Source organism: Podarcis melisellensis, assembly GCF_964234715.1.
Source record: "Podarcis melisellensis genome assembly, chromosome: 3".
In the NCBI taxonomy this organism is placed as follows: domain Eukaryota; kingdom Metazoa; phylum Chordata; class Lepidosauria; order Squamata; family Lacertidae; genus Podarcis; species Podarcis melisellensis.
Genome location: NC_138530.1, coordinates 1079418 through 1098675, shown reverse-complemented (window position 1 = coordinate 1098675; position 19258 = coordinate 1079418). Strand labels below are relative to the sequence as shown.

The following is a 19258-nucleotide window of genomic DNA, read 5'->3' as shown; positions in this document are numbered from 1 at the left end:
CCCCGGCCGGGTTCCTTTTTTCCTTCCTCTCCCGGACAGGTGGGCGGGGCCTGGCGGGCCCTGGGCGGGCGGGGCGGAGGCGCCGTCACGTGACTGCCGAAGGATTCCCAACATGGCGGCCGGGGGAGCCGCTGGCGTCGCTGGCCTGAGGGTGTAAGCGGCGGCCGCCGCGCAGGCCGAGGCCTCCTGGCTCTGCCCTTCCCGGCCCTCGGCCTTCTCCTCGCCGCCCGGACCGAGAGAGCCCCCCTCGCCCGCCTCGGACGCCCCGCGCTCGTCCCGCCGCCATGAGGGAGAAGGGCCGCAAGAAGAAGGGCCGCACCTGGGCAGAGGCCGCCCGGACGGTACGCGGGGCGGGGCCCGGGGAGGAGGAGGAAGAGAGGGGCGGGCGGGCCCGGCCGGCAGGAGGGGCAGCCCCTCTCTCGAGCTCCCCGCCGGACGTGTGAAGGGCTCGCCCGACACGTGTCTGCCCGCCCGGCCCTCCTGCTCCAGGCCGAGAGGAAGGGGAACCCGCCGGTCATCCAGCCCACCCCGCTGCAACGCCGGGATCCCCGCGTGGGCGCTTCGAAAGGAGCTGTCCGCTTCCCTGCCCTTGCAAGGCTTAGGGTTAGGGGGGTGTTATGCTTAGCGAGGGCTGTGGACCCAGATGTTGGGTTGAAATAACGACAGACAGGTAGCGAGCGTCATCTGGGAGGCACCTCCTGAGCAAGTCTCAAGAAGCCTCTTTTATTGATTATTACAGCGTTGCCAAATATGTGCTTATTGCTGATTGGTTAACACAAGTACAAAGCAAAGGTTGCATATAGGCATTAATCACCAATAGATTAAAGGCTGGGAAAGGGAACACAGAATTTGACAGGCGTGAAAACCTCCTTATTAAACTTTTACTATTGACTGATATAGCATTCATCCGTAGATGTGGTCAACTATGCATTAAGAACAGGTCAGAGTACGAACTCAATGTGAACTGAACATTCTAGGAATGTTTCAGCTTAGAACGGTTTGTGCCGCATCATATGCAGAAGCGAAGCTTAGGAGCAAGACTTCCCATCAGGCCACAGTCATGTGCAAGACTCATAGCATCCCATCAGGCACTCGGGGGGCTGATGGTTCCAGAACATCAGGAAATGGCTTTTCTTTCCCCAAAGTATTTGGCTTGTCAGCCCTTGCAGGTTGAGTTGAGAAGCAGGAAGCAGTAAAGCTGCCTTGTGAGGTGACTGCTGTGGAATATCTGTCAGCCCTGTCAGTTCTGGCAATCCCTTAACTTTGCAGGGCTTTGCACTGTCTTCCATGGCACTGAGGTGATTGTGCATCTGAGCTAATTTGAGATTTTCGGAGGAGGCGCAGTGGCAAATTGCAAAAGTTTGCATCTGACGGTGGTTCTTTGTGGAAAGGGCTCCTGGTGACCACAGCGTGTGTGTAAGGAAAGCTGACAGCTGAGACGACTGTGCACTCTGGAACCCTTTACTCATCACACAGTGAAATGGACCAGCAAAAGAAAGCTGCTCCCCAAAACTTAGACATATATGTCAAAATTACTCACTACTGCTGTCTGTTTTTACACCTCTCATCTTTGCAGGCTATCCCAGATTTTGCTCAGAGTTTTGCACCTTTTGGGGCATCTGTTCCCATGAATCAGGTGAAAAGGAGGTTGCAGTTAACTGTGGGTGGCATGTAATTCTGTGTTCCCACTCTTGGGGATGGGGTGCCATGAGATGCAATGTGGCCCCCATTTCAAAACAGCAGTCCCTTGTGAGATGCTCTTGAAGGCCAGGCCCACACGTGGAGGCCTCTTTCTCCCCCTTGTCTCAGTGATAAAGCACATGCTTTGCATGGAAAAGGTCCCAGAATTAAATGCTTGGCATCTCCTAGCAGGGCTGGGAAATGCTCCTGCCTGGAATCACAGAGAATTGCTGTCACTCAGTACTGAGTTAAATGGACCGGTAGTCCAACTAAATAGGAAAAAGATTTCTATGTTCCTTTCCAAGCTGTCAGAACTGTAGTTTGCCTCCATCCTCACTTCTTTCCTCTTCCTAGAACTTCAGTCTTAATGGTGGAACAGCCTGTTCAACCAAAAGCTACTTGCTACTCCGGAAAGCTCTGCTTATGGTAAACATGCATGATGACTACAGTCTCTTAAGCTTCTAAGAGCCCCCATCCTGTCTGGAGTTGAAGACTGAGGAGTGAGCTCTCAGACTATCTTGCATTAATCCCTGCTGTGTTTGGAACAGTATTTAGCTAGATGCAAGCAAAGACTTAATAACAGCTTTCAGGTACCAGTTAACAAGATAGTTCTCCAGCAGGCACCAAAATATCTCACGCTGTTTCTGGGCAGGACTGCTCTTAATGTCATCAGTTTTTCAAATTCAGGGTAACCAGAAGAAAGAACTAATTAACTAAAAATGTTAAGTAGGCAGACTCTTTGTCAGTGAAATGCCCATCTTTTCCAGCACCTTCATCTCAGTAAACAAAAAGACAAGCACCCATACTTCTGTTTTAGAAAAATCAAGTCCAGGCAACATGCAGGATGTTTCTGGCTCCTGGGCGGGCCAGGGTGCATCGCAGAGCAAATTAGTTCCTGGAATTGACAAACCTCTGTTCCCAGAAGGTTCATTAGGGATGTTTTAATAGTTCTGGAGGTCTGCTTGTGCACCTGAGTCATTCTGGAATTCAGTGTCATTAGTAGTAGAAAACAGAAAGGAAGAATGGTTCACTAAGTTGTTGGTATGCACTGTTGTCAATTGAATCATCTGCAGAAAATCACAGCCCACATAATAAAACTGTTCCCGTGACTTTTATATATATTTAGAAAAGTAAGGGAGAATGTGATAGAGGTGTGTAAAATGATGCATGATGTGGATTGAGAGTAGTTCTTATCTCTCAAAGTGCTAGAACCCTGGTCATGCAATGATGATAATAATAATAATAATAATAATAATAATAATAATAATAATAATAATTTATTATTTATACCCCGCCCATCTGGCTGAGTTTCCCCAGCCACTCTGGGCGGCTCCCAATCAGTGTTAAAAACAGTACAGCATTACATATTAAAAACTTCCCTGAACAGGGCTGCCTTAAGATGTCTTCTGAATGTCAGGTAATTCTTTATCTCTTTGACATCTGATGGGAGGGCGTTCCACAGGATGGGCGCCACTACCGAGAAGGCCCTCTGTCTGGTTCCCTGTAGCCTCACTTCTCGCAATGAGGGAACCGCCAGAAGGCCCTCGGCGCTGGATCTCAGTGTCCGGGCTGAACGATGGGGGTGGAGACGCTCCTTCAGGTATACAGGACCGAGGCCTGAAGCTGAATCATGAGTGATTCAGGATGGACAAAAGGAAGCACTGCTTGACTCAGAGTGTAATTAAACAGTGAGAGTCACTAATGCAAGGTGTGTTGGTAGTGACCACAATCTTAATGGCTTAAAAAGGGTCTTGGACAAATTCATGGCTATTAGTCAAGATGGCTCTATCCTACCTCCAGAATCAGAGGCATCTTAGTCACAGAGAATCACAGCAGGAGAAGGCTTCTCATCTGGTTGGCCACTGGCAGCAGAGTCAGAATAGAATGCTGGACTACATAGACCATCAGTTTCATCTGGGAGGCCTGTTACTTGGGTCTCATGAGGGGCAAAGCCTTTTATTTTTATTTACATATAGTGAAAAGGAGGGCATACATTTTAAAAATATATCTCAAAGCGGCTTATATTCTTTAAAAGCATAATAATAATTTTATTATTTCTATACCCCAACCATCTGGTTGGGTTGCCCACATATAAAAACACACAATATACAATGTTCAAAATAGATAAAAACTTAAGAGTATAACATTGGAACTGCACATGGAAACCATGAAGGGAGGAAGAGGGAAGTTTAGACAGATAGCTGAACGTAACTAAAATTTGTATGTATTAAAATTTTGGAAATTTAAGATAAAATAAAATAGAACTTCATCTATGGTGCAAAGGCTTCCTGAAATAAAACCATTTTAATCTGAAATCTGAGACTCAGCAGGGATGTCGCCTGCCTGATTTCTAATGGAACTTGTTTCTGAGTAAACCTGCAGGAGCTTCTGTCTGAAGAAGTGCGCATGCACATGAAAGCTTACTGGACAATTTTTTAATTTATTTCGACTGCGTCAGACCAACATGGCTACCTACCTGAATGCAGAAGCTTCCGTCATGGGAATAGACATCAGAGAACCATGGTCTTAAAAGGTTCCAGTGTGAAAGCAACAACTCCCAGCCTCACCTTCCTTGTGCTGTTGTTAGGAGCAAGTGGTAGGAAGGGGTGCACAAAGAGTTACTGTGATGTAACGGACTGTGCTTAAGCTGTTGATGCTGTGCTTAGAGTTTTTCAAAAATGTTTTGATGTGCATGCGGATTATTTTTAAAGGTGACAAGAGCAGGCAGATGCTGAGGGTTGTATCCAGCAAAGTCCTTCCATTCACACAAAGACTTGTGCAGGAGACGTTCCCTGCCCCGTGCACTCCCTCCAAATGTGTTGTTCCCCCCCACAACTCTCTGAAACAGATAGGGAGCGGAGCTTTCGTTGGACTAGCAGAAGTCCTTGCGCAAGTGGGACGACTTTGTTGGATGCAGCCCTGAATGTCATAATACTGAGCCCAATTCAAGCTGTGAGTGGTGGAATACAAAGCCCTAAACAGCTTAGGGACCAAGTACTTAAAGGAATGCCTCCACAATCCCTCCTTACCTTTAGGGTTGGGGCTGGCAGGGGAGGCCCTGCTCATGTTCCCATGGACAGATATGGCCTATGGACTGGTGACTTGAGACAGGGACTTCTCTGTGGTGGCACCCTGATTGTGGAACTCCCTCCCTGGGAAATGCAGCTGTTTCCCATGTTGTCAATTTTTAGATGTCGGCCACACTTGCTTGCCTGGGCTTTCAGGAGACGCATTTGCTTTGAGTCTAGCACTGGTAGCATTGTGCTTTTTTCAGCTTTAATTATTGTGTGTAAATGGTTTGTTTTCATTACGCTGTACAGTGCCCTGTGCTCCTTCAGGAGAAAAGGGTTGTATATAAATACAATAATATCAAACGAAATTGGCTTTTGTGTATGGTTGTTGTTGCTGCTGCTGCTTTATGTGGTGATGTGTTGCCAGGCTGCCTCCTCGGCTGCTTGACAAGTTTTGCCATAGTTTTGTAGGTTGCGCTATTCACCATGCTGGTTAAACAGCACTGCAGGACACCCCTCCAGGGTTAGCTTGGCTTTTTAGATTGATTTGCATTGTCAGCGGAGGCAGTCCTTTTTAAAAGTTTGCTGTGGGTGGAGAAAGTGGCATTGAAGCTTTTGTTCCCCAACAGCTGCTGAACCCAGTCGCCTGTTCTTTCTCCTTCGCTGGAAATGAGTTTTGGCTAGAAGACCACCATCTCAAATCTTGCATCTGATGACTTCTAGGTTTCCTCTTTTGTTGAACTCTGACTTCTTCTTCGTCGTCATCATATTTATGTGTGTGTATTTTCAGATTTAAAAAGAGCAAATCTTTTTCTCTATAGTCTTTCTGTGGCATATATGCTTGGGTTCTGGGATGTTGCAGTAGATTGATGCGATGACTTCCTTGAAGTGCTTCTGTACAGACAGAGCTTTAAGCTCACATCCATCTTTCATTGACAGTATCATGACACTTGAGTGTGTGGTTCCCTTTGGGGGAATCTGCCATGTGTTGCATTTTTTCACGTGGGATATTGTGATGTGTCGCATAAAGTGCCAGGCTAGAACTGAGGCTCTCTCCCTCCCCCGTCAAAACCTCAGAGAATAATATAATATAATAATAATAATTTATTATTTATACCCCGCCTATCTGGCTGGGTTTCCATGCCAGATCATGTAGAACCACCTTCTTGAGGCAAACATGATGGCTTCATTGACAGTCCTCACTCCTGGACACTTTAGACAGGTTTAGTGGGGTTGCTGCTTTTTCCTTTTTAAAAACAAAAATGTGTTCAGTATTTATTATTATGTTTGTATCCTGCCCTTCCTCCAAAAAGAGCCCAGGGTGGTGCACAACACAACAACATATCAGTCTGTTTATAACAAAAGATAAAACATCTAAAAACCAGCAAAGCGAAAATAAACAATACAGCACAATACTGGAACTGCCAGGTTCAGATTGGCTCCATCTCCCCGAAGACTGAGTGAACCAACATGTTTTGTCTTCACATCTCAGAGGGAGCGAAATGAGGGGTAGCCTTACCTTCCCAGGAAGGGAATTCAACCCAGTCTAGGTGTGTGTGCCTTGTGCCTCTGAACATTTGCAGAGTTTCTTTTGCTAGCGGAAAAACCTTCATAAGAAAAGGTATGGGGACTATTCTTTGCCTCTGCCCCAGCCAGCGATCCTGGTATGCAGGGTCCCCAAGGACCTAGAGGGGCTTGAGTGGGATGGTAGCCCATAGAACGTGTGGGGAAAGCTCTGCCACTGAAGCTTCATGCTTGGTGTGTTCAATAGGAGAAGTTAGGCCATGTGGGTTAACTAGGAGGGGAAAGGGGTGGGAACTCTCTGGGGCATCATGGCTGGCGGGAAATGGCAGAAACCTGACTTTCCCAAATGAGAAACCCTGTTGTATCTCAATCCCTTTTCCGAATGGAAGGAACCCTTCCGTTTGCAGGAGGGCAACTCTGGATCCAACCCTTTGTGTTGGTTGTAGTGATTTTATGCTAAATCTTCATTACATATCTTTAGGCACCCGGCAAAAACATTTCTCTTCAACCAGGCATTTGGCTGATTAACGTTCTATGGCCTTTTCAATGTATTTGAGGGAGGGGAGGGGGTTATTGTTTTGTTTATCTTTTATTATGTACTTGGTGTTTTCATAATTGTGTTTTTATGTTGTGAACCGCCCTGTGATCTTCAGATCAAAGGCAGTATACAAATTTAATAAACAACAACAACAAATCTAATATGATGATGAATGGTGAGAAATTTCCTGCATTGATTAGATTGATTAGATTGGTTGGAATAGATGCCCTTCAAAGCCCCCTCGACTTCTATGAAAAAATTCCTTCCAGTAGCACCTTAAAGACCAACTAAGTTAGTTCTTGGTATGAGCTTTCGTGTGCATGCATCTGAAGTGTATCTGAAGAAGTGTGCATGCACACGAAAGCTCATACCAAGAACTACCTTAGTTGGTCTTTAAGGTGCTACTGGAAGGAATTTTTTTATTTTGTTTCGACTATGGCAGACCAACACGGCTACCTATCTGTAACTCGTTTATGATATTATTATTATTATTATTATTATTATTATTATTATTATTATTATTATTATTTATACCCCGCCCATCTGGCTGAGTTTCCCCAGCCACTTTGGGCGGCTCCCAATTGAGTGTTAAAAACAATACAGCATTAAATATTAAAAACTTCCCTAAATAAATAACACTCTCTTCCTGATTGAGGATAGCAAAGGAGAACTTGGTGGCCAGAAATGGAAGTACATTTTAAACATCTGATCTGAGCAAGTGTGCTTCAGGAATTTGCCATCTCCCTCCTTCCCTCTTTTTCTTCTACCCCCCTTTTCCTTTCTGGCTGTTTCCAAGGGGAAACGCGTACTATTAACTTTGGAGCTGGTTTTTCACACATGTCTGTTGACAGGACCAGTCTTCAGATCCTTAAATCTTCCTGCAGGCATGGATTGTCACTAGGTGGCTCTTAATTTGATGTTGCTTTGCTGTCTCTCCTGAGCAACTCACTGGCTGCTGCTGCTTCCGCCGCTGCCTCCTTCCTTCTGCTTTCTGCAGGTTAGCTAGCTGAGTTAAAGGGAACACTGTGTGTTTGTATTTCTATAAAATAAAATAGACAGCAGGCAGAATGCAGACACACGTGATCTCTAATTACCTGGCTGCTTCTCCTTCCCTCATGACCCCAATTCTAATTAAAGCCTTGAACAGCATTTGGCTAATTGGATGAGTCAGAGGAGCAGTAATCTGGGTCAATTCCTCCTCAAACCTGTCCCCCTTTCCCCACCGCTGGCTTCCCCCGTGTTGTTTCTAGGCAGTGATGTGGGATTCCTGAATGGTGGCCATTTTTCCAGGGTAATTTGCATCAGAAAATTTCTATGGAAACTTCTCTGATGCCCTGAAAAGTGATCTAATTTAGCATATCTATTTCATTTGCATTTTGTAAACAAAGGTAAACATTTCAAAACATCCAAGCTTGATTAATACTGTATTTGCAGTTCATTGCTTTTAATGCATTTAACTAAATGGAAAATTTTCCATGGGGGGGAGGAGCGCTGGAAGAAATTTCCATCCCTTATCACTGCTTCCAGGTGAAAATGACACTTGCTTCTTGTCAATGACAGCTGCTGCTATTACAGAATCCTTTAGAAAAGTAGGAAGATGGGATCCACTGCTGTCATTAAGCCAATTCACACAATTCCTTTCAGGTGCAAGACTCTTTGTGAGGCACGCCTTCTCCCAGGTTATTTGTTGGGCAAGATGGTCTTGCCATACATCATCATTTTCTCCATGTCTTTTCAGCTATGATGCAACGTGGAAGGACTATTGGGTTTGTAAAACCTGGGCTGAAATCACAGCTCCATTGTCTGGAAAAAGTGAGAGTAGTAGCCCTGTTCCTGGTTGTGAGGGATGGATGCTGGCAGAGTGTCCTTCTCAAGTGCGCTCTTTGTCACAGCCAATTTAGGGCGTGTAATTTGCAAGGCCAATTTCACATGTGTGTGTTTGCACATGTATGTAGGTAGAATGGCAATTGCAGCTGGTCATCTACTCTTACTGGCTACTCTGAAACAGGAGAATAAGGATAAAACATCTCCAATAGATACCTGTCCTCAAATAAGATTTCTGATTCCAGCTACTAAGCTTAGGCACCATCTTCCTAATGTTTAACCTAGTCTTTGCCTTTCAAGTTTAAAATCGGTTCTCAAGAGCTGTTCTTTCCTACAACATTCTGAGAACACTCCAGGGACTAGAAAGCTGAATATGGATTCAAAGAGCTATTAATCTTTTCTCTAGACCAGACACATTCTCAAAGGAGTCACTTTCCAGACCATTTGCCATCAACTTGGTTCTCTTCTGAATCCATCCATTAGGTTCTGTGTGCGCTGTGAACACTATGTTGGCACCTGTCAGTCTCAGGAGGCAGTGGGAGAATGCGCCTTCGGAGGTGAAGTCAGACCATTGGAGAGTTGCAGCACTTACTGTGGTTGGTGAGACCAGTATGGGAGAGACATGTTTTATTGTAGCTGCAGCAGATGAGGATCTCCAGTTTCACTGTTACAGATGCACCAGGGTGTTTCTTCTCTCTGCGCTCCTCCCAGTGGTCATTCCTCCTCTGGCCACTGCTGTGGATGCATGATCTGTCTGTCTCCAGGCACTGGGGTCGTCTGCAAGGGATTCCCACACGGCAGGGTTGATGTTGCCAACCTTCATATCATATTTGCAGACCTCTTTGTAACGCAGAGTTGGTCTGCCAGTGGGTCTAGTGTCAGAGGCCAGCTCCCCGTAGAGCATGGCCTTGGGGATCCTGCCATCTTCCGTTCTGTAGACATGACCAAGCCAGTGTAAACGTTGCTGAGATGGAAGAGCAAGCCATGCTGAGAACGTGGGCTTCGGAGAGCACATCTTAGTTTGACACTGTCCTGCCATGTGATGCCCAAAATCTTCCTGACAACAGTGCATACGGAAGGCATCGTGGCATCGGCATCCAGACTCTGCTTGTCTCGAAGAGCTGGACGCCCCTCCCTCCCTCAAGGAGCTTAAGAATGCCATCAACTCTTAGGTATGAGGGAAAGCCCCAGGAAATGGTGGAATACCAACAGAAGTGCTGAAAGCGAGCTTCACTCCTTCCCTTATGACACAGCTTCATGGCCTCTTGCAGAGTTGGGAACAAGGATCCATGCCAGAAGACATAGGTAACTCCAGCATTGTGACCCTCTACAACAGTGGTTCTCAACCTGTGGGTCCCCAGATGTTGGACTACGACTCCCATCATCCCTGAGCTCTGGTCTTGCTAGCTGGGGGTGATGGGAGTTGTAGTTCAACAACATCTGGGGACCCACAGGTTGAGAAAGGCTGCTCTACAAGAACAAGGGCAACTGCCATGACTGTAAAAACTACCATGGGATCTCCTTGCTGAGTGCCATGGGGAAAGCCTTTGCCCATGTAGTTCTCAACAGATTACAGTCACTTGCTGACACAGTCTATCCCAAATCACAATGCAACTTTAGAGCTCTGAGGTCAACAGTTGACATGATTTTCTCACTGCTGCAGCGGAAATGCCGAGAGCAGAGGCGCCCCTTGTACATCGCCTTTGTGGAGCCGACAAAGGCCTTTGGCCTTGTCAGCCGACAAGGACTCTTCACACTGCTCAACAAAATAGGATGCCCACCTGAGCGCCACAAAATGATCATGTCATTCAATGAGAACATGCACAGCACCATCCAGTATGATGGCTCATCTTCAAGACGCCTTCTCTATAAAGATGGGTGTGAAATGGCTGTGGTCTCGCCCCAACTCTCTGGCATATTCTCTCTGTTGCTCTCATGTGCCTCCAGCTCATCTGAAGACGGTGTGTACTTTCATTCAAGGAGTGGCACCTCTCCATGCCAAGACAAAAGTGCAGCAGGTTCTTACCCATGAGATGTTGTTTGCAGATGACGCAGCCTTGACAGCGCACTCTGAGGAAGCTCTACAGAGACTCATCAACCATTTTTGCAAGCCTGCACAGAGTAGTTTTAAACAGTGTACTTTATAATTCAGAATGGTGTTCCTCTCTGTGTGGTTCAACTTTGGGTTTCAAAATCCTTCAGTGCATTGTGTGAGACTTAACAATATTGCTGTTGCATTGCTATGAGCAGAGCTAGCAGTAACAACTTATTCTACTGCCTATAGGACTTAGCGTGCTGTTGGTGTTTATGCACAGAGCATAGAAATAGCATTCTCTGTTCAGAGTGTGTGGACTAGGGGTTGGGAATTGCCTGTCTCAAAATCTAATCTGTCTCCTGCAAGGCAGAGGCAATGGGGTGGCAGCAGAGAGAACGGTAACTTTGGGAAGATTGACGTAGCCCATCACCCCATCACAGACTGACCACCGAATCCCAGATTTTAGAATCATAAAGTTGTAGAGTGGGAAGGGAAATGAAGGGTCATCTAGTGCAATCCCTTGCAGTGCACGAATCACAGCTCAAGAATCCCTGACAGAAGGCCACCCAACCTTTGTTGTGAAGACCTCCAACAAAGGAGAGCCCACAACTTTCCAAGTGAGTCTGGTCCACTGCTGAACAGCTCTTACTGTTGGAAAGTTCTTACTGATGTTTAGCTGAAATCTTTCTGGTAACTTGAAGCCGTTGGTTCAGGTCCTCCTCTCTGGAGCAACAGAAAACAAGCTTTCTCCATCTTCCATGTGACAGCCCTTGAGATATTTGAAGATGGCTCTCATATCGCCTCTCAGTCTCCTCTTTTCTAGCAGAGCAAGAGAGGATTAAGCCCACCTGCTTTTCAAGCTGGCACATCAAATCCATGAGGGTCACAGTTCCACCAATCTGTGATGTATCTAACTTCAGGTGGAGAAAGACACCTGGTTGTACCAATCCAGACTGCTCTCCAAAGCAAAGAGGCATATCGAAAATCTGTGACAATTCAACTGCCACCTAGGCTTATAGGAGGAAATTGCTTGCTTGAATGCTGCTCTCCATCTCTCATGGATGGAGTGTGCTGGCACCTCACGTTGCTAGGGTCCCTTAATTGTTTGTTTCTGTTGCGCAGACTACAGTGGTGCCTCGCAAGACGAAATTAATCCGTTCCGTGAGGCTCTTCATCTAGCGGTTTTTTCGTCTTGCGAAGCAAGCCCATTGACAGCTTAGCGGATTAGCGCTACAGCTGTCAAGCGGCTTCCAGCGATCAGCTGTTAAGCGGCTTATCAGCGGAACAGCTGATAAGCGGCTTAGCGGCTTAAGAAAAGGGCAAAAAAAGCGGAAAAAACCCGCGGGGGGATGCAAGATTTTTTTCGTCTTGCGAAGCAACCCCATAGGGGAATTCGTTTTGCGAAGCGCCTCCAAAACGGAAAACCCTTTCGTCTAGCGGGTTTTTCGTCTTGCGAGGCGTTCATCTTGCGGGGCACCACTGTAGATGGCTTTCCTGCTTAGTCTGTTTAGTTTGAAGAACTGACAAAAAGCTCTCGTGCTCCTTCCCACAGGAGACGGTAGATGGGAAGAGGAGAAAACAGATGTGTGTGAAACACTTGCAAGGTGTCCTGTTGAACGAATCCCCCATTGTCTTTGATGAGAGGGGCATAAGGAGCTCTGGAAGAATGATAACCATTGAGAAGAATGATGAGGACTTGTGGGGTGTGCAGTTTCCCCCAAGAACACATTCCCCAAATGTCCAAACCATGGAATTGAAAGCAGGGCTTTTAAAAGGGTAGCAGTGTGAGTGTGTTGGCAGGTCACACAGAGGTGAATTTGTCAGAGCGACTTCCTTGTGGGTTTTGGTATTCAGGAAGGCGACTCCTGTCATCCTGGTGGTGGAGTTGCATCATCACTAGGATGACACATTCCAGTCGCCTTCCTGAATTAATGATGAGAGAAGAGCAGACGCTTAAGAAATTGAAAGCAGTTAACCAAGTGCCAAGGCAGGTTGAAGGATGAGGCCAGCTCAGAGGTGGGATTGCAGGAAGCTGAGAGCAAAGCAATGTAGTTTTGATAGCATCAGCAGAAGGTTTTTGAAAGACCCACCATCACCCCTGGAGCATGCAGGTGCAGAATGCTGCAGCCCTTGGTCAGGGCTGTACGGGGAGATACTTAAGCAAATACTTCCAGTTCAGAAGTCACTGCATATTTGTGGGAAATGACTCTTTTGTTGTTGTTGTTGCACCTCTCATTTCAAAACATATGTGTACAATGCAACTGATAGCACCTGATTTCCAGACCTCCACAGCACAACAAGAAAACAAGCTGCTAAGTGGGGCAGGGAGACAAGCTGTTGTCCATTGGGCATGAAACCAAAGAGTTCATTGACGTTACCTAGCCATTATTTGTTTATTTCTACTGAGGAGTCTCTTCCCATAAAACATCTCAAAGCAATTTCACAGTAAAAATAGCTGCACAATTTTGTATGTGAGACGTATCAGAACGTCTAAAACAAAATACAGACACATGTATGTGTAAACACAACAGAACAATTTTGTATGTAAAACAGTTTCAGGTCTAATACAGCCACAGATTGGGATAAAGATCTCAGCTTCAAAGGCTTGTTGAGAAAGGAAATCCTTCGGTAGGTGCTGAAAAGTCAATTTGAATGGTGCCTGCCTGATTTGTACTGGGGAAGCTGTTCCAGAGGGCGCGAAAGGCCCAGTTCAGGCACCTCACTAGATCAGACCTCCTGATGTTGAGATGGTACCTGCAGGGTGGATGGGACAATCTTTTAGGTATCCTGGTCCCAATCGGTACAGCACTTTGTAAACTAGTTCCAGTATCTTAATCTTAGCCAAGCAGGTGATTGGCAGCCAGTGCAATTTTTCCAGCCATGACATAATACGGTGGGAATAGTTTTACCTGCGGCAGGTTGTGGGCCAACCTTGTGGGCTGCACCACCCTGTGTGAGGCTCCTGCTTCCAGCGGGCAGTTTTCCTGTTGTGGGCAGAGTTCTGCAGCCTGGCTCCAGGTTTCTCCTAAAAGCCTTGCAGCACTCAGAAAGGAAGTTCCCAGGAAGAGTTAGCGATATCATGGCAGATGAAGCCAGCTGGCCAAGCCGTTTTTTGGATCTTTCTTTGTTTGCCGTGACCGTTCGCAGTAATGCTCTCTTGGTTGTTCTTCATGCCAGAAGGGCTGTGCGCGCTTTAGACAGGTTCCACTTCAGTATCTGGGGCAGCTTTGTATTTCAACACCAATGTAGGGACTCAGAATGATTGCCTGCAGGTGGCTTCACAGAGAATTTGGCAAGAAAATGGGCTGGCAGCCAGCACAGAACCAAGTGGGTCTGTCATGGGGGGGGGAGCCCTCTCCCCTCGCTGCATAGAAGCGCAGCAGGCTGTGTGTTAGAAGAGAGAGTGGCAAAGCCCTCTGCCCCTTTGCAAGCCAATTGGGTCCACCCACCCCCGCCGCCTTGTTTACTTGTTTACAAGGCTAATCCAGGGCACTGTTTTTAATTGAGAAAACAACGTGCTGAGTTGGATATTCTCCATTCCGGGCATTGCAGCAACGTTAAGCGAAGGTGCTGGCGGTCTAAGTTGTCCTCGGATCTCAACCCCTTTAGTGGGAAGTTGCTGACACGTAGATATGTGTGGCGTCTGTGCATTGGCATCTGCCTTACCCATCCCTCCCCCTTGAACTCTCTCCTTGGCATCAGCCCTGTTCCCTTAAATTGTTTTGCATCTAGTGGTTTTGATCCCATGCCCGGTGTCCTGTCCATTCAGGACTGCTGGCAGCAGTTTCCCATCACTCTGCGGAGTCAACACAGTGGGAATTTGAGAAGCCTTTGTATGCAAAGAATGTGCTTCCTTAGTCATCCAGGCCTTTGCGTTTGCTGCTACGGAATGGTGTTGCGCGGTGGGTCATGAGGTGGAAACACAGCAATGCTGTGCAAGGGGGTAGAGCAGGCAGTTGCACCCCCACAGTGCCTTTCAGGATCTGCTCAAACTGTACTTCCGAAAAACCCCACCTCTCTTGCTGTTGAAAGAAGCAAAGTTACCAGGCACAAGCTTGCCCTTTTATTAGAGCATTTATACGCAGACTCCCTTGGGAAACGTTGGATGAGAAACTATCATTGAGCATCTTTCAATAAAGTTGTTTATGGTCTTGGTTAGAGAGGGCCTTGCATGTGCTGACATTGCACTCTGCAACAGGGAAGAGGCTCTGTGGCTTATATCTGCTACGTTCTTGGGAAACGGTGCCTCCCTGGGAGCAATTGCCCTACCCTTGACCAACAGATACCAGCGCCTGGGCAGGTGGGCAAGGCTGTTCCTGCTGCCTAGTTTTTCTCTCTCGTAGGGCAGAGCTTTCCTTCCTCGTGTCAGTGGCAGTTTTGGTTGTCCTGTTATTGGTAGCATTGCAAAGCGCGTTCCTGTGCCCCTACCAGTCTGATCTGGGACCACTTGCTCACTGTGTGTCTCTAAGGAGGGTAATGGTCAGGTCACGAATGTGAGAGCAAATGAAAAGAGACAGCATTGATTCATTTTGTCCTCTGGGCGGATTCAGTGATCTTGCAAACATAGAAGATGGATAGGAGAAATTGAAGGGGGTGGGGAGAGAGAGTTAAGTCTAGAGCTGGATTAAATTTATGACATGGCAGCCAGGGGGGCCTGGTTCTTTAAAATCTCATCTATCATCCCTGACATAGCCAGAGCTTGTATTAACTTCCTTTTTCCTTTACAAACACCCGTCCGTAATAGTGGATACATATGATGGCGTCCACACAGCAGGGACAGCAATTATTCATTCTATAGAAGTCTGCATCTGAAATGCTGCAGCTGAGACTCCCATGCATTTCAAAGACTGCTTGCCAAGTGGCGTACATGGGCTGCGGAAGAGGGTCTCGCCCAGGTGGGCCTTCTCAGCCAGTCAGGTCACATTTGTCGGGTAAAATGGTTTGATGTCTTTTGGGAATCCCCATCTCCAGGCTGCGAGGCGGAATTTAGTTAGGAACTTTGTGTGTCTGTGAAGGGGTGCACCTTATTCCCTAGAAATAATGGAGGGCAGGAGACCAGAGACTGTCCCAGACTCCACAGGGTATTTCTGGTTTGCATTTGCAGTCATTAAGCTTCAAAATGTACAGTTTCTGTCAGATGGTGGTGTGGTTGCTCGAGAGCAAACAGGCAAGACTCTGACCTGTCTTTCCCAGGCTTTAGTCTTAGTGCAAAACTATTTACAGTGAAGAGCGTCACAAGTTCATGTCTGGCTCAGTCGCTAGCAGAATCTGGGAGTGGCCGGTATTGGACCTCCCCCAGCATAACAGTCGCTTGACCCCCAACCTTCTCCTCCTCTCCCTGCGCTGAAACCTACTGCACAGGGTGGGCGCTGGCAAAGGGGTACTTCCCTCCCCTCCGGCTTGCTCAGGGTCGGTGTTGAGGCTCTCTCTAGCACCCCCTGGTCCCACCACTTCCTCCCCACTGGAGGTGGGGCTTTCCTCCTCGCCAGAAGAGGAACTGCTTCGCAAGAGGTTCCCCATAACACAACTGCCCTTCCACCTCTCGCCTCTGAGCTGATGGTAGTTCCCTGACAGTTTCCTTAGTCACCCCACTGCAATGAATTATTATTTGGGCGCCATCTCTACTGTATTGTTGTTGTTTAGTTGTTTAGTCGTGTCCGCCTCTTCGTGACCCCCTGGACCAGAGCACGCCAGGCCCTCCTGTCTTCCACTGCCTCCCGCAGATTGGTCAAACTCATGCTGGTCGCTTTGAGAACACTGTCCCACCATCTCGTCCTCTGTCGTCCCCTTCTCCTTGTGCCCTCCATCTTTCCCAACATCAGGGTCTTTTCCAGGGAGTCTTCTCTTCTCTTGAGGTGGCCAAAGTCTTGGAGCCTCAGCTTCAGGATCTGTCCTTCCAGTGAGCACTACTGTATAGGCTACTCTAATGGGGAGGCCTAATCCAGCTGTGCATGGCTCCCAGTTTGGTGTGTGAGGCCATTCCCCACAAACCACAACCACCAGTCACATCAGGGATGGGGCAGATATGGACACAGCTACAAGGGAAGAGTGAGCTCCCAATGGTTCCTTTGCCAGCTGGGCCCCCTGATGAGTGCTGGCAGGGAGCCCCATTGGGATGGGCTTCCCTAGAAGCTCCCTAGAGTAGCCAAGGGCCTTGCATTCTCCTTTCTGCAGAGGAAGAAGCAGTTTATAGCATCCCCCCCCCCCCGCTTCTGCAACATCCTTTGAAGTTGGGCGGTTGATTGTGTTGACTTGGGTAGGGGAGATGGAATTGGGGATCTGGTTCACTGAGGTCCAGGTCCGAGGGCCTTTTGGCAGTTCCCTCCCTGCGAGAAGCCAAGCTACAGGGAACCAGGCAGAGGACCTTCTCAGTGATGGCGCCCGCCCTGTGGAACGCCCTCCCACGAGATGTTAAAAAGATATAAACAGCTACCTGACATTTAGAAGACATCAGGGAAGGTTTTAATGTGTGACATTTTAATGTATTTTTAATCTTTGTTGGAAGCCCCCCAGAGTGGCTGGGGAAACCCAGCCAGATGGGCGGGGTACAAATAATAAATTACTATTACTTTTACTATTCCGCCACCCCTGATGTGCAAACATGAGCAAACATGAACACAGGAGTTCTCTGCCCCAAGAAGCTTAGAATTTAAAGTTGGGCCTTGTAAAGTGAGCAGAAGGAATGAAAGGCAAAGATCAAACGGAATCCGTGGGGAAATGAAACTGGTGTAAGCCCTCTCATCTCTACTGTAATAGATGGTTCGTTGCAGTTGGGGGGGGATACTAAGGAGAAATTTGAATCAGGCCGGAGAGGTGAACTGGTTGTGCTAGTCGTGTATGTAGGGTCTGAAAAGGTTCCTTGTTTCTCTGTGCTCCCTCCAGGGTTACTCAGATTTGACAATCTGATGGGCCCCTCCTGCTTCTTCGTTTATCCTGCTAATCTTGGGGTGTCCCTCAAGCTGGCAGCCTGGCCATGTGGGAGTCCCAAGGGTTCCTACTTCTGTATTACAAAGTTCCTGCTGTGAAGGAAGTTGCCTGAGGGTGAACAAGTTTCTTAGAAATTCTGATAACTCTTATTTCACATACCACTTAATATTCAGAATCTCTGAGCAGCGCACACAAAAGATCTTTGAAGATACACATACAAACCTTTGCGCCCCTGACCTGCTTTTGCGGTATCAGTTTGGAATGTGCTGCACCTGCAGATGTTCCAGCTGCAAATCCCTGTGGTGCTTCGAGTGCAGAAGGGACTCTGTTTTATGTTTCCCTGGGGCGAGAGCGTTCTCTGTTGCTCCCTTATCAGTGGTGTCTTGTATGGAAAGCAACTTCATCTTTTTGACTCCCTGAAAAATAGTAAATGTCTGCAGGACTTTGTTTCGTTTCTTTCAAAGCTTCTGCTTCTCTGAAAGCTGGATGCTTGCAGTTTTAACTTTGCAAAGGATTTTTTGGGTGTTTAGTTTCAGAGGCAGATTTGGGGGAGTGTGACCGGTTTGGGTGCCCTGGGTGTGGAGCCTTGGGGGGGTGTGCCACAGGAAACACAACTGTGAGTTAGACTGGACCATGAGAGATGTGGGGGCACCAACTTCTGGCATTGCACAGGGTGCCACTGAAATCTGAGACTCCGAGGTCCACCACTGTTAAAAAGGTAAAGGGATCCCTGACCATTAGGTCCAGTCGTGGCCGACTCTGGGGTTGCGGCGCTCATCTCGCTTTATTGGCCAAGGGAGCCGGCGTACAGCTTCCGGGTCATGTGGCCAGCAGGACTAAGCCGCTTCTGGCGAACCAGAGCAGTGCACGGAAACGCCGTTTACCTTCCCGCCTATTTATCTACTTGCACTTTGATGTGTTTTCAAACTGCTAGGTTGGCAGGAGCAGGGACTGAGCAACGGGAGCTCACCCCGTCGCGGGGATTCAAACCGCCAACCTTCTGACCAGCAAGCCCTAGGCTCTGTGGTTTAACCCACAGTGCCCCCCACGTCCCACCACTGTTAGCTTGCTGCATTCTGTAGGCTTTGGTCTTGGTTTTGGGGTCCAGTGATGATGCTGGTGATGTGTGTTTTGGGGCAGCTTGAGCTTCTTTGTATTAGGTGCAAACTCAGCTAATTGGCTATTCAAAAGAGAGAGAAAAACCTTACTGATTGGGCACTATTACATGTAGCAACATTGTGTAAATGCTCTGCAGCATTTGAATATATTTTTGTTGAGGATACTTTTGTTCTGGAGAGCTTTCCCAGTGGGATAAATGAATCTTTGCCATGTGTATCTGTATTGTGGTTTTTAAAAAATATATTTGATAATGTGTTCTGTGTTGTTTTTAGCTGTTTATATTTAATTTTGTACATCACCTTGAGACGTGTGGAAGCTAATAAATGAATGATGAAGATCATCATAAATAAGAAATTTTTGCCCTGGTTTTCTCCATGTCTCCAAGCAGCTTACAAAAAAAAAACCAGTGAAGCCTTCACACCAGTTTAAAACATGAACTAAAACATCTGAGAGTACAATGTTCGAACTGCATTTCATGGTGCGAAGGAGCCTACTTCTGAGTAAACCTACAAGGGCCTTGGCCATGGATACAGGCATTTCAGCATGCTGCATTGCTATCTATATCCATTGCTAGGTGGAAGCAGTGTATTAATTCCATTT

The 19258-nt window shown here is 47.2% G+C and overlaps 1 protein-coding gene across 1 annotated transcript in view; it reads left to right on the top strand.

The window, feature by feature from the left end:
* The first annotated feature begins 93 nt into the window (after window positions 1–93).
* The window catches only part of ASXL2 (ASXL transcriptional regulator 2), a 66599-nt gene continuing 47434 nt past the window's right edge, over window positions 94–19258 (top strand). The window contains exon 1 of the mRNA XM_081903726.1: window positions 94–341. Within this exon, the coding sequence (XP_081759852.1) occupies window positions 285–341 (57 nt within the window). The 5' untranslated portion in view covers window positions 94–284. The remainder of the gene's footprint in view (window positions 342–19258) is intronic.